This window comes from Micromesistius poutassou, assembly GCF_964030765.1.
Source record: "Micromesistius poutassou genome assembly, chromosome: 17".
NCBI lineage: Eukaryota > Metazoa > Chordata > Actinopteri > Gadiformes > Gadidae > Micromesistius > Micromesistius poutassou.
Genome location: NC_140287.1, coordinates 753,721 through 768,576, shown reverse-complemented (window position 1 = coordinate 768,576; position 14,856 = coordinate 753,721). Strand labels below are relative to the sequence as shown.

At 45.0% G+C, this 14,856-nt stretch overlaps 2 protein-coding genes across 2 annotated transcripts; both read left to right on the top strand.

Annotated features, from left to right (window-relative positions):
- Nucleotides 1-551: 551 nt before the first annotated feature.
- LOC311361836 (protein NLRC3-like) lies at nucleotides 552-3,216 on the top strand (the record flags this gene model as incomplete). The annotated part of the gene is made up of 4 exons (XM_084481653.1): nucleotides 552-617; nucleotides 870-1,249; nucleotides 1,400-1,733; nucleotides 3,139-3,216. The coding sequence occupies 4 exons, from the start codon at nucleotides 552-554 to the stop codon at nucleotides 3,214-3,216; spliced, it is 858 nt and encodes a 285-aa protein (XP_084337779.1).
- Nucleotides 3,217-4,756: 1,540 nt separating this feature from the next.
- Nucleotides 4,757-10,088, top strand: LOC311361835 (uncharacterized protein; the record flags this gene model as incomplete). The annotated part of the gene is made up of 2 exons (XM_084481652.1): nucleotides 4,757-5,483; nucleotides 10,069-10,088. The coding sequence occupies 2 exons, from the start codon at nucleotides 4,757-4,759 to the stop codon at nucleotides 10,086-10,088; spliced, it is 747 nt and encodes a 248-aa protein (XP_084337778.1).
- Nucleotides 10,089-14,856: the final 4,768 nt, after the last annotated feature.

The following is a 14,856-nucleotide window of genomic DNA, read 5'->3' as shown; positions in this document are numbered from 1 at the left end:
GTGGAAGGGACTACTATACTAAGGCACTATCTTTGTTATATCAGCATAGCAAGTCACTTTCCACTGATGCACAAAAACGATGGCATTACATAGCCAGTTCCATCTAAAGTAGAATTTATTATAACTGTCATTATACCAATTATATTGCTGTGAAAATAAAAGAATCAGAATAAGTGTAGATGGTTTGTATTCATAAAATAGTCCTAGAAACTACAAGCTTCTCAGACTACAAGTAATGAAACCACAGAATAGAATGAAGACTGTTAACCCCTCTGTTGTTTACTCATTTAGAAACTCTTGCTCTGTGCCAACGTAAAATCAAGTTCAGGTGTGTTTTGGAAGGAATCGCTGAAGCAGGACAGCAAACAGATCTGATTGACTTCTTCACAGAGATCTTAATCACAGAGAGAGGCACTGGAGAGGTCAACAAGGAACATGAGGTCAGACTGATTGAAATAGCTTCCAGGAAACCAGCCAAGGAGGAAACACCAATCAGATGTGAAGACATCTTTAAACTGTTACCTGGACACGATCCACCAATCAGAACAATAATGACAACTGGAGTGGCCGGCATCGGTAAAACCGTCTTAACAAACAAGTTCACTCTGGACTGGGCTGAAGGCAAAACCAACCACGACATACACTTCACATTTCTCTTAACTTTCAGAGAGCTGAATTTACTGAAAGGTAAAGAGTTTAGCTTGGTGGAACTTCTTCATCACTTCTTTATTGAGACCAAAGATGCAGGAATCTGTAGATTCGACCTGTTCCAAGTTGTCTTAATCTTGGATGGTCTGGATGAGTGTCGACTTCCTCTGGACTTCCAGAACAACCAGTCCTGGACTGATGTCACAAAACCGACCTCAGTGGACGTGCTGCTGACAAACCTCATCAGGGGCGACCTGCTTCCCTCCGCTCGCATCTGGATAACCACACGCCCTGCAGCAGCCAATCAGATCCCTGCTGAATGTGTTGGCATGGTGACAAAGGTGAGAGGGTTCACTCACCCACAGAAAGAGGAGTACTTTAAGAAGAGATTCAGAGAGGAGACGCTGGTCAGCACGATCATCTCCCACGTCAAGAAATCACGAAGCCTCCACATCATGTGTCAAATCCCAGTCTTCTGTTGGATCACTGCTACAGTTCTGGAGGACATCTTCAAAAAATCCCAGATTGAAGAGATGCCCAAGACCATGACTCAGATGTACATCCACTTGCTGAGGGTTCAGTTCTTACAGGGGGGCAGGAAGTATCATGGGAGAGCTGAAACAGATTCAGACTGGAGTTCAGAGAGCAGGGAGATCATTGTTTCTCTGGGAAAACTGGCTTTTAACCAGCTGGAGAAAGGCAACCTGATCTTCTATGAGGCAGACCTGGCAGAGTGTGAAATCAATATCAGAGCAGCCACAGTGTACTCAAGAGTGTTCACCCAGATCTTTAAAGAGTGTGGGCTGTACCAGGAAAAGGTTTTCTGCTTTGTGCATCTGAGCATCCAGGAGTTTCTGGCTGCCCTTTATATCTTCATTGACATTAATGGTGTCAATCTGCTATCAAAATCCCAAGTAATCTTTGAAGATTACTACCTCTACCAGATTGCTGTGAACAAGGCCTTAAGGAGTGAAAACGGACACCTGGACTTGTTCCTCCGCTTCCTCCTGGGCCTCTCTTTGGAGAGCAATCAGATTCTCCTACAAGGTCTTCTTGGAGAGACAGGAAGGACATCACTGACCGATGTGACTGAACAAACAGCGGCCATTAAACATAAAATAAATGGAGATCTCTCTCCAGAGAGAAGCATCAATCTCTTCCACTGTCTAAATGAGCTGAACGACCGTTCTCTAGTGGAGGATATCGAACAGTACCTGGCATCAGAAAACAAAACAAAACCTCTCTCTTCTGCTCAACTGTCAGCTCTGGCCTTCATCCTACTGACATCAGAAGAGGAGCTGGATGTGTTTGACCTGAAGAAATACTCTGCTTCAGAGGAGGGTCTTCTCAAGCTGATGCCAGTGGTCAAAACCTCCAAAAAATCATTGTAAGTTCACTAATAACATGTATAACTATACATACAACATAATATACATAATACTAGAATATTAAAAAAAAACGTATGAACAAAAGTGTGAAATGTATGAACATAGAGAGTTTTAACACTACAAACCCAATTTCAATGTTCAAAACTTTCTAACATGTACCCGTTTGTTTTGTGTGAAGGATGAATGGCTGTCATCTGTCAGAGAGATGCTGTGAAGCTCTGGCCTCAGTTCTCAGCTCCAACCCCTCCCATCTGAGAGAGCTGGACCTGAGCTACAATCACCCAGGAGACTCTGGAGCTGCGCTGCTCTCTACTGGACTGGAGGATCCACGCTGGAGACTGGACACTCTCAGGTATGGAGAGGACAGCTCACCACTCAGGGACAAAGTCTCCTACAAGTATTCAAGCCGCTGCTAGATGAAGTGGTTTGAAAAGGCAGCTGTAACTTATTACTTACTCATGTTGTGTAGAAACTGAGGAGACAGCAGATGATGAAGGTGAATGTTTCAACATGCTGCTCTCACTTTGTTTCCCCCCAGTGTGGAGCACGGTGGAGTGTGGAGACTGAAACCAGCTCTAAAGAAGTGTAAGTGTCCGTTTTGTTTGATTCATCAGAACACACACTAACTATTGAGGTGAAAGAGTCCATCCACACAGCAGGAGGTGACGTCCTTTCATTCAAATCCTACTGGGAATGAAGATGATGGCTGACATAATTTATCTTCACCAATCTGTTGATGAATCCTCAACCAACTAGTGATACTGCAAATGATACACAAACTGATCTAGTATTATGTGTTATGAGGATAAAGGAAGCATAATCGAGGTGGAATTACAATATAAAATGGCTTTATTGTTTTTCTATACTGCATTAGTTAAGGTTGGTTTTGGCTTTTAGTTGAGTTGGTTTGACCCGTGTTGGTCCAGTGAGTGTTAACCCAACTGACCAGACAATGCTGGCTCATCAGACTCACTGCGTTAGACTCACTGCACTACTACTACTACTGTGAAGGAGAGATGATAGAGCTGCTGGCACTGCACTGAGGCCTTTCTTTACACATGCCCACTGTTGTGACATCATCATTATACCGTTGTGGGATTAGAGACAACACCCCAGCGCGTTCATGACAATCAGTGGAGACTCAGACGAAGTCTCCTTGGTTTTATTCATCTTTATCTAGCCACTCTTTTCTTCTCATACATCTGTATGTGGAGAGAGAGTTACGGGCCAGCTGCATAGATAACAAAAGGGGAGGTAACTAAACCTTCTAAATAAAAGGAGCTGGATAATGCAGGAACAACGAGAGATCTACACCACGGGGACTCCATGTAGGACTCCCCCAGACCCTTTGTGAACAACAGACTTTTGGACTTAGAAAAACTAGAAAGAACCTCTCCTCAATACTCTACGGATCCTAGCAGCACAACCAGCACCAGCCTATCCAACGGTTCACAAAGGGGGATTCCTCCCATCCGGGGCTGTAACATATTTCAGCCATAATATTCTCCCATAGCCACAGTACTGAGTAAACTAAACTAAAATAACATAAGCTGTAAGACTTGTGTATAGCCACAACCAGGCAGCAGCTGATCATACATAGATGAAGGGGGCGGGCTTTTAAAGCCACAGAACACGCCCACCTCTACCTGCCTATTTAACTCGGACTCCGCCATTTTAGAAGGAGAATCTCTTGGGCGGCGTATCGATTAGATGTAAAGCTTAGAGACGCTCCACGTGTGTTATATACGATCCCTCTCCTTTTGTTTCATAGACGATAGACAATAGACCAATAACCTTAACCAAATAAAGTGAGTTAAAAGCGATCCTGTCTCGGCGGCCTTTCCTGGACTAAAATATCATAACACACCTAAGGCTGAATTAAAAGTACATGTTTTTCTAAATGTTGCTCATCAACAAGGTTGTAAAATAACTACGATCTTTATTCATTCATTGCGCCGCGGCTGAACTGACGGGAGTATTCTCTGATATTATGAATCTTACAGACTGCGTCGGGTTCTCCGACTCTCTGGTACTTCCACAACAAGTAAAGACTCCTAGTCGGGTTTATCTCGCCCATGGGCAAAAGGAATTGGGGGAAATTAACTTTGGCTTTGACTCTCTGAAGTCCAGATTGAAACGCGACATGGAGGAGAAAGCGATGTTTCAGCGGACAGTTGTCAGTTCACTTTGGGTCCATATAATTTCTCAGACGCTCCATTGTTCCTCTCGGCCGTATGCAGACTCCTCCACCGGCAGAGCAGCCGGAGGAGTCTACATACGACCGAGAGGTCGTATGTAGTAGTAGTCAGCAGTCCTAGCTCTTACCTGTCTAGTAGTCAGTAGTCCTAGCTCTTACAGGTCTAGTAGTATTCAGTAGTCCTAGCTCTTACCTGTCTAGTAGTAGTCAGTAGTCCTAGCTCTTACCTGTCTAGTAGTAGTCAGTAGTCCTAGCTCTTACCTGTCTAGCAGTAGTCAGTAGTCCTAGATTGAGATAAGAGACAGCAGAGAGAGAGGTCGTGTTTCCCGAAGCTCCGCTAGACAGTGGCAAAAACTACTTAATCGTTCAGGTCTACTTTATTTTATTTTATTTCATGATCATAATACTTAAGAATATATAGTTTGTTTCTGTCAACCTCAATTGCTCAATTCAACAATACTTTTTGGCACTTTGACTACCGGATCAGACCGTAGCAAAAGCCTTGGACTTTCCTATCGCCAACATGCCTCTGTACTCGGATGTCTCAGGCACAGAGACTGGGAAATGCACAGACTGCACCAAACTGCAACAGACAGTGGCTTTATTTGAAACGAGGCTAGCAGCATTAGAAAAATGCAAAGGACTTCTCCAGGATACAGTGCCGATGGGTGAGTTTGCTGAGCTAGCTCAGACAAATCCACAACAGGATGATCAAAGCTACACTGTATCCTTCCCGAAGCTGGACAAGAGAGAGACAATTCCAACTGCCTCTCATTGGCACAGAGTCGGCGCTAAGCCCAAACAACATTCCAAAGTGAATCAACAAGTTCACTCAACGCCAAATGCTAAGCTTCCCAAAGCTAAAATCAGCCGGATTAGCCAATCGCTGAAGTTTACCATGCCGCTGAAGAACCGGTTCCTGCCACTCCAGGAGTCCACGATCGCGCCTGCCACCCATGCACCCCTAAGCCCCGAGATGCGTCCAGACGGATGGTGTGGACAAAGACCGACCATGACCCTGTTGCCAGAGAGGCCAGCTGCGCATGCATCTGCCACCCGTGCACCCCTGAGCCCCAGGATGCGTCCGGACGGACGGTGGGGACAGAGACGGAACAAGAACCAGTTGCCACGGAGTCGAGCTGTGCATGCGTCTGCCACCGCCACCTCAAGCCAACAAGGGCCCATCTCACAGAAAGCAGATGAACCAGACACTCTGATTGTAGGAGACTCAACCATAAAGGATATAACCGGTAAGAAGATCAAAACATGCTACTTCCCAGATGTGACGGTTAGTGATGTCAACCAGAAACTAACCACAATTATATTGGAAAACCCCAAAATCTCACAGGTTATTGTGCATGCAGGACTTAATGATATTCAAAGAGAACAGTCAGAACTTCTGAAGAGGGATTTCACTGAACTATTGGACACACTGGACAAATTACACGTTAGGTCATTCATCAGTGGACCCATACCAGCCGTTGACAGGGGAATAAACAGATTCAGTCGTCTACTTGCACTGAATACATGGCTTGAAAGAGGAAGGGGCTTTATTGACAATTTCAACTTGTTCTGGGGGCGCAAATATCTTTTCAGAGCAGATGGCCTACACCCAAACAGGTTAGGCTCAAAACTGTTAAGGGACAATCTTCTCTTCTCACTCTCCCACCATGAGAAGAAGCGAGACTACAGCCTCCTCCACACATCTACTGCCCCACTATGTGTCACCACTATGACACACAGATAGCAGACAGACCACAGACCTTGAAGAGAGACAACAGCCTGCCCGACACCATCGACACCATGCCTCCCCCCTTTGCCTCTGACCTCCAGCTGTCTCCCGCTGATGATGACCACCAGCCTCATCTCTCCCATAGCCACAACGACAACTCCAGTTCCACTGTCTCCTCCCTTTATGATTTTCCAGATGAATTTAAGAAACTGAGAAATGTTGGCATCAAAATTGCATCTGCGTCAATGATACCATCCCCACGTCATGACCACAGTCTGATAACACCAAAGCGGAGGGCGCCCCAGCCCCCCCCTCCCTGTACTGATAGTAGTCCTGATTATTACTGAGACAAAAAAGGGTTCAGCCGTAGACACAGCACAAAGGAAGTTTTGCATCATCTGTTGAACCCAAGGTTGCCTACATCAAAACATGGCAACTTTTGCATTCCTGCTGTAATCACTAAGAGAGTAAACAAAGGGAAACTTAGACGCACTGCTAACCTCTCAAATCTCATACCTATTTCCTCCAAACCCAAATCAACCTTAAAGCCTATCAACACCATCAGGATGGGTCTACTTAATGTTAGGTCTCTTAATAACAAATCTTTTTTAGTTAATGATTTTATTACCACTTCTCAACTGGATTTTATGTTTTTAACTGAAACATGGCTAGAACAAAATAACAGTGCAACCGTTCTGATAGAGACAGCTCCTCCCAACTATAACTTTTTTGATGTATGTAGATCTGGAAAAAGAGGTTGAGGGGTTGCTGCTATATTTAAAAATGTATTTCAGGGGAAACAGATGCTATTTGGTGATTTTCCATCATTCGAATACCTTTGTGTTGTATTGAAATGTTCCCCCAGAGTTCTCCTATTAATTATTTACAGGCCACCCACATACGCTGCAAATTTCTTCGATGACTTTACAGAATTATTGTCTAGCATCTCCACAGACTTTGACTGTCTAGTTATAACTGGTGACTTCAATTTTCATACTGATGATTTTAATTTATTAATTTAGTAGTCCTAGCTCTTACCTGTCTAGCAGTAGTCAGTAGTCCTAGCTCTTACCTGTCTAGTAGTCAGTAGTCCTAGCTCTTACCTGTCTAGCAGTAGTCAGTAGTCCTAGCGCTTACCTGTCTAGTAGTAGTCAGTAGTCCTAGCTCTTACCTGTCTAGTAGTAGTCAGTAGTCCTAGCTCTTACCTGTCTAGGTACATTTAAGCTTTACATGGAAAGCTTCAGCCACAGAAGTCACGGCAAACTGTGGATAGCTAGTGGATAGCTATCTAGTTCTCCGACTTCTGTCCTCACTGTTACTGGTATTTCCGAATGCTAGTGTTTAAAGGGAAATTGCGCCGTTAAAACTCAACAAAATTGCACGGGACGTTCCCATTTTAAAAGTATGGTTTTCCCTGAGATTAGCAATGGTTGAAAACATTATAATATTATAATTTATATCAAGGCATAAAGCATTGGCTAACAGAAGCCTCTGGAAAATAACATGTAAGTATTTGTCAAAACATTGCAGCCCTCCAGCGGAGGAGGCAGCGCTGGTGCACTCAGAAGATTACGTCAGATCACATGTCTAATTAGTGAGAGCAGGGAGCCTAGTGCTAACGAGTTGGGACGTGTACTTTTAGTCTACATAACACTGCTGCGCTTGCTTTTCAGCAACAAGAAAAAATAATACAAAAATTATAATTAAATTGATTGAATAAATGCATAGTCAAATAATTTCAACTTAAATGATGGTCATGTCTTCCTTTTAAAATATAAAACAATGATATAATTAACAGTAATGATGCTTTATTTCAATTTCAGCACAAACTGTAGTTGTTTCTCTCAAATCTGCAGTGTGTCTTTTGCCGTTGACTTTTTTTTTTGTGTTGAAACAATTTTTACCGAATCCCATTGTTCAACCATGTGGTGGCAAGCAATTAAAACAATGATATAATAAACAACACATATTGAGAGCTGTGCAACAATAAACCGGTAACAATTCATCTGCTGCGGGGTTGAACTGCGTTGTTACCGGCTTACATTAAACTAGACAGAGAGCCGACCTTCAGCCGCATATTAAACATCATTTTGTTTTTAATAAATTAGATTAAGCATGTCAAATGCACACTCTTTTTTACCATGTCTGCCATCCTAAATCGTAATTTGCTCTATTTTATATGTTTTGACCGATTGTTCTGTATTTTCTTCAAGAAAATGAGTCAAAAGCTACTGTGAAGTCCAAAGGCCTCCCGGCCTCTCTCTCACCAGAGAGAGAGAGAGAGAGAGAGAGAGAGAGAGAGAGAGAGAGAGAGAGAGAGAGAGAGAGAGAGAGAGAGAGAGAGAGAGAGAGAGAGAGAGAGAGAGAGAGAGAGAGAGAGAGAGAGAGAGAGAGAGAGAGAGAGAGAGAGAGAGAGAGAGAGAGAGAGAGAGAGAGAGAGAGAGAGAGAGAGAGAGAGAGAGAGAGAGAGAGAGAGAGAGAGAGAGAGAATGCTGCTGCTGCTGCTAATACTGACATGGTGGTGTGTGAGGGGGCCAGAACAGAGACGTGGACAGCATGTAAATACACACACACACACACACACACACACACACACACACACACACACACACACACACACACACACACACACTACGTGCAAACCCTCCCTTTACACACACACAAACGTACAGATGTTTCTGGTTGCTCTTGATAGATACACTCCCGGTCATTACTCTTTTAAAGATTACTTTATCGATTTGAATGAATTATCATCCGCTTCCCCTGACCTAACCGTAACTCTAACGCCAATCTCACCCGCCAGAGGACAGGACGGTCGGCATAGATACGCATGCAGGCAAGTGTGTCTGAAGGCACACACACACACAGGATGACCAACACAGTGGTGGGAGAAAGGCCTGAAGGCGTGGCCATGTATCACCAACCCACTGCTGGAAACTACGCTACACGCGTTGACAAATACACAACAAGCGCACTGCCAAGCCAGGCAGTCACGGCTTGGCAGACCCTGCAATCTCACTGTGTTGCCTGTAAACCCAGGGGGTATATTCACTGTGTAAACCAGGGGGTATATTCACTGTGTTGACTGTAAAACCAGGGGGTGTATTCACTGTGTTGACTGTGTAAACCAGGGGGTATATTCACTGTGTTGCCTGTAAACCCAGGGGGTATATTCACTGTGTAAACCAGGGGGTATATTCACTGTGTTGACTGTAAAACCAGGGGGTGTATTCACTGTGTTGACTGTGTAAACCAGGGGGTATATTCACTGTGTTGCCTGTAAACCCAGGGGGTATATTCACTGTGTTGACTGTAAACCCAGGGGGTATATTCACTGTGTTGACTGTAAACCCAGGGGGTATATTCACTGTGTTGACTGTAAACCAGGGGGTATATTCACTGTGTTGCCTGTGTAAACCAGGGGGTATATTCACTGTCTAAACCCAGGGGGTATATTCACTGTGTTGCCTGTAAACCCAGGGGGTATATTCACTGTGTTGCCTGTGTAAACCAGGGGGTATATTCACTGTGTTGCCTGTAAACCAGGGGGTATATTCACTGTGTTGCCTGTGTAAACCAGGGGGTATATTCACTGTGTTGACTGTAAAACCAGGGGGTATATTCACTGTTGACTGTAAAACCAGGGAGTATATTCACTGTGTAAACCAGGGGGTATATTCACTGTGTTGCCTGTGTGAACCAGGGGGTATATTCACTGTGTTGACTGTAAAACCAGGGGGTATATTCACTGTGTTGACTGTAAAACCAGGGGGTATATTCACTGTGTTGCCTGTAAACCCAGGGGGTATATTCACTGTGTGAACCAGGGGGTATATTCACTGTGTTGCCTGTAAACCAGGGGGTATATTCACTGTGTGAACCAGGGGGTATATTCACTGTGTTGACTGTAAACCAGGGGGTATATTCACTGTGTAAACCCAGGGGGTATATTCACTGTGTAAACCCAGGGGGTATATTCACTGTGTAAACCCAGGGGGTATATTCACTGTGTAAACCAGGGGGTATATTCACTGTGTGAACCAGGGGGTATATTCACTGTGTGAACCAGGGGGTATATTCACTGTGTTGCCTGTGTAAACCAGGGGGTATATTCACTGTGTGAACCAGGGGGTATAATCCGCCTTCGACGAGGAGCCGGCTTTCTTGGTTCACTGGAGAAGGCGGGGCTACGCATGGAGAGTAGACCTCTTTAGAATTATTTGCATACTCTGAATGTTTTTGTTTTTTTAATTCAAGCCACTTGCATGCAAGAATGAGTACTAGGCGTGGGCAAAATGATTCTTTTCCGGGAATCAGTTCTTTCAGTTCCATTCACTATCACAATTCGTTTGATTTGTTCGTTCAGTTCGTTCAGTTTGTTAAGTCATATGGTCAGTTACGTCATTTGGCAGGGCATCTCAGGTGTCTGGCCTCACCGCTTTGCTTTTAAATATGAGGTACGCCCGCAAACGGAGCCTTTAAAACCACCAGAAGGTCTCAGACGGTGACGGTGCTCGGGAAAACAGCTAATTTCTGCTCGAGCATCACACGTGTGGTTTGAGAACGTTTTAGACTCAATCAATATGAGAACGTTTTAGACTCAATCAATATGAAGTCGAGGGGAGACGAAGCTCTGTTCATTTGTATCTTTTATTTACGTGACCATATTTTTGTTTTATGTAAAAAAAAAAAGGAATCAGTTCTCTTCTTTTTGGGAATCAGTTCTCGTCGTTCACCATGCCTAATGAGTATACATCTGAGTGTAGGCTACAATGAACTAAAAACGCAAAAATGCAAAATGAAAATGAAAAATAATGTATAAAGCAAACAGAGTCCTATGCCGGCACAAACTAGATTTATCCCCGCGTTGCAGGCCTGTGTCGTCACTTGAGTACGTGGAGACCAAGAACAGAACGGCCTCTTCACTCACATGAGCAGACGACACAACGGGGAACCTTTTACCTCACTGGGAGGAGAGTTGTGTGGGTGTGCAGGTGGAAGCGTGGACTAGCCGTCCACGCTCTTCCTTCACACCCCTTCTTCCTTCTTCCGACCTTTGAACCCTCCGGTTCAAAGGTCAACCCTCCGGTTCAAAGGTCATACTAAGATATCAACCAACAACGTACATATTCAAATGAAAATAAAAGACAGGCCATAGGAAAATAAAACATTCTGCATAATGCATTCAAAAAACATTTTAAACATTTAACACCTTTTAACTTAAAATATAGCACAGGGCTACAGTTAATACAGGTAATGTTACCACTTGTAGTTTTGCGTTATATTCCGTTGTAATAATAGACGATACTAATTCAGAGTAATAAAGAGGGAATGACTGTTCTTGTGCTATTGCCCCTTTACAAGGCCCCAATGATGCCTTGGTTATTAGCATCGTTGCTCATATTTACATTTACATTTAGGGCATATATCAGACGCTTCTATCCAAAGCGACTTACAATAAGTACATTTGTCATAAGAAGTGAAACAATATATCGCTGTCGTTACAGTGTTCATAGAACCAAGTGCAAGTACTAACAATCACCAGGCTGACCCCATTCTCCGTATACAGCAGTGATAGCTAGCTACTGCAGATGCTACACAATTAAGTAATATGAATAAATACAACGTACATTCAAATCAAATCAAATATATAAAATAATAAAATAAAATAAATATATAAAATCATCAAATAACTTTTCATGCCATTTATTTTCCATTTCTTTGAGTATTCTTAATTAGGATTAAGAATATTAATAAAATTAATAAAGGGAATTACAAAATGAAGCCAACGCCAAGAATACTATGAAATACTCTGGACGCGAACTTGGGTCGCTCGTATCACAGGGCAAGTGCTAGACCATTCACCTAACTGCTGATTCCTGACTATGCGATAATAGGCTACATAGATTTGTGTAAAAATGTGTTGAAAAAATAGCCGCAGTAATAGGCCTAATATATAGCAATTCATTGAATTATTTCATTTGCATCATTTAATCTTAGATATTTAGTAAAGATATACTCTGTTTGTACTTCATATATGTACATTTATGACAGAATTGTGAGGACTAGGCTTGGCGGAACCTTCTGATGGTACACTTGTTGCTGACAGGTGGATTTCTCTGAAACACCGCTCAAGTTAGCCTGACAGTTAACCTGCTCCCGACCAGGTTAGTTTGGTCTGATAAATTGCCATGGTTACTTAGCAGAGATTCCCTTAAAGACCGGGTAAACCAAATTCAGTATTTTTCTTCTTATCATATTAATTAGGCCTTAAATGTGTCCCTCAAAACATGTAAAAAATATTTTTCCCATTCATCATTTCCTTGAGGAGCTAGGCCTCAGAGAATGTTCTGTGTGCAGGTTTAAAATGGGCGGGTCTACATCGAGGACCGCGTTACGTAAAGCGGTCATACTCACATAAACCCGCCCCCTGCTGTCCATTTTCAGCTTTGAGATTGGGAGGGGCTGGACCTCTCCGGTGATGGGCGTGGTTTCCTGGCCTGCAGCGCACACGCCCCCACCGTCCTGAGCCTGGGGTTACTGCTCATTTTTCATCAACTTTGAAGCATAATTTTATATACTTCGCGATTTTTTTAGTCCTTCAAATTTGGCAGGGTGGTTAATAATATATTTTCCTGTGGTATTATAAACTCAAAACCCATAATTATTCTTGGTTTACCCGGTCTTTAAGTCACGTTCATGGAACGCAACTCTAGCTGAAAGAAGCCCAGCTAAGCGAAATAAGCCCGGCTTTGCGCTTAGCCTGGTTGATGGACTACCCCTCTGATGGTATAATATGTCACCTTTAACATTATTTACTAACTTTTCAGGAAACTTACTGCACCGGTCCAATGCAGCTGGTACTGATGCCATGGAGTCCTTTCGGTTCGCCACGTTGTAATGGGCTAAGGCTTCAGACACCCAGAGACACCTCATATCCCTGACAGCTTTTGTAGGAGCATGTCAGAGAGGGAGAAAAAGCAATTATCAATAGAAATCTTTTTGTATTATTTCTTTGCCCTGGAAGACATCAGCTGTCTTGACGGGAAGCACTCTGATTGCATTGCATTTTTCCATTAGAAGAATGCCAACTTGCCTGAATCTTCATGGATATCAACAAGCATGCAGTTGGGAACGCATTGCAGATTGAAGAGGGTAATAGCCGGGGGAAATGGTCGATGGATGGGACTAAAGCCGGCCACACACCGCCGGCGAAGCGTAGCGGTGCGCAGTTTACGCACGTCAAACGCCGCCCCTACGTTATACCAGTTGTGTTATGACCACATATACGGCCCTGATGCCCGTGATCCTCTGTTTGTGCGTACAATGACCGTCACATTCATTCATAGTTACTTATGTCCTGTCCGACACTTTGTTTGCGGTTTAGTCACTTTATTTACTGTCATTGCTCATTCATTTTGCATTGTGGAATTATTCATCTACTGTATCAACAACCTCCACATGTACAGGACCTTGTATCAAGCCCGGATGTACAAAATAGCTTTAAAAAAGCGCTTTTTCACACGCAGCGACGCTAGGGAATAGAACAGTGGCGTGAAGCTTAGCGGGGCGGCGGTGTGGGCTAGTACGTCGGAAATAATGGGAGCGTTCTTTTTGGAGCTGCGCTGGCGGTGTGTGTTACAGCCATAAGGCTGGGCGTCAGGGCGTAGCAGCACGTGTGTTACAGCCATAAGGCTGGGCGTCAGGGCGTAGCAGCACGTGTGTTACAGCCATAAGGCTGGGCGTCAGGGCGTAGCAGCACGTGTGTTACAGCCATAAGGCTGGGCGTCAGGGCGTAGCAGCACGTGTGTTACAGCCATAAGGCTGGGCGTCAGGGCGTAGCAGCACGTGTGTTACAGCCATAAGGCTGGGCGTCAGGGCGTAGCAGCACGTGTGTTACAGCCATAAGGCTGGGCGTCAGGGCGTAGCAGCACGTGTGTTACAGCCATAAGGCTGGGCGTCAGGGCATAGCAGCACGTGTGTTACAGCCATAAGGCTGGGCGTCAGGGCGTAGCAGCACGTGTGTTACAGCCATAAGGCTGGGCGTCAGGGCGTAGCAGCACGTGTGTTACAGCCATAAGGCTGGGCGTCAGGGCGTAGCAGCACGTGTGTTACAGCCATAAGGCTGGGCGTCAGGGCGTAGCAGCACGTGTGTTACAGCCATAAGGCTGGGCGTCAGGGCGTAGCAGCACGTGTGTTACAGCCATAAGGCTGGGCGTCAGGGCGTAGCAGCACGTGTGTTACAGCCATAAGGCTGGGCGTCAGGGCGTAGCAGCACGTGTGTTACAGCCATAAGGCTGGGCGTCAGGGCGTAGCAGCACGTGTGTTACAGCCATAAGGCTGGGCGTCAGGGCGTAGCAGCACGTGTGTTACAGCCATAAGGCTGGGCGTCAGGGCGTAGCAGCACGTGTGTTACAGCCATAAGGCTGGGCGTCAGGGCGTAGCAGCACGTGTGTTACAGCCATAAGGCTGGGCGTCAGGGCGTAGCAGCACGTGTGTTACAGCCATAAGGCTGGGCGTCAGGGCGTAGCAGCACGTGTGTTACAGCCATAAGGCTGGGCGTCAGGGCGTAGCAGCACGTGTGTTACAGCCATAAGGCTGGGCGTCAGGGCGTAGCAGCACGTGTGTTACAGCCATAAGGCTGGGCGTCAGGGCGTAGCAGCACGTGTGTTACAGCCATAAGGCTGGGCGTCAGGGCGTAGCAGCACGTGTGTTACAGCCATAAGGCTGGGCGTCAGGGCGTAGCAGCACGTGTGTTACAGCCATAAGGCTGGGCGTCAGGGCGTAGCAGCACGTGTGTTACAGCCATAAGGCTGGGCGTCAGGGCGTAGCAGCACGTGTGTTACAGCCATAAGGCTGGGCGTCAGGGCGTAGCAGCACGTGTGTTACAG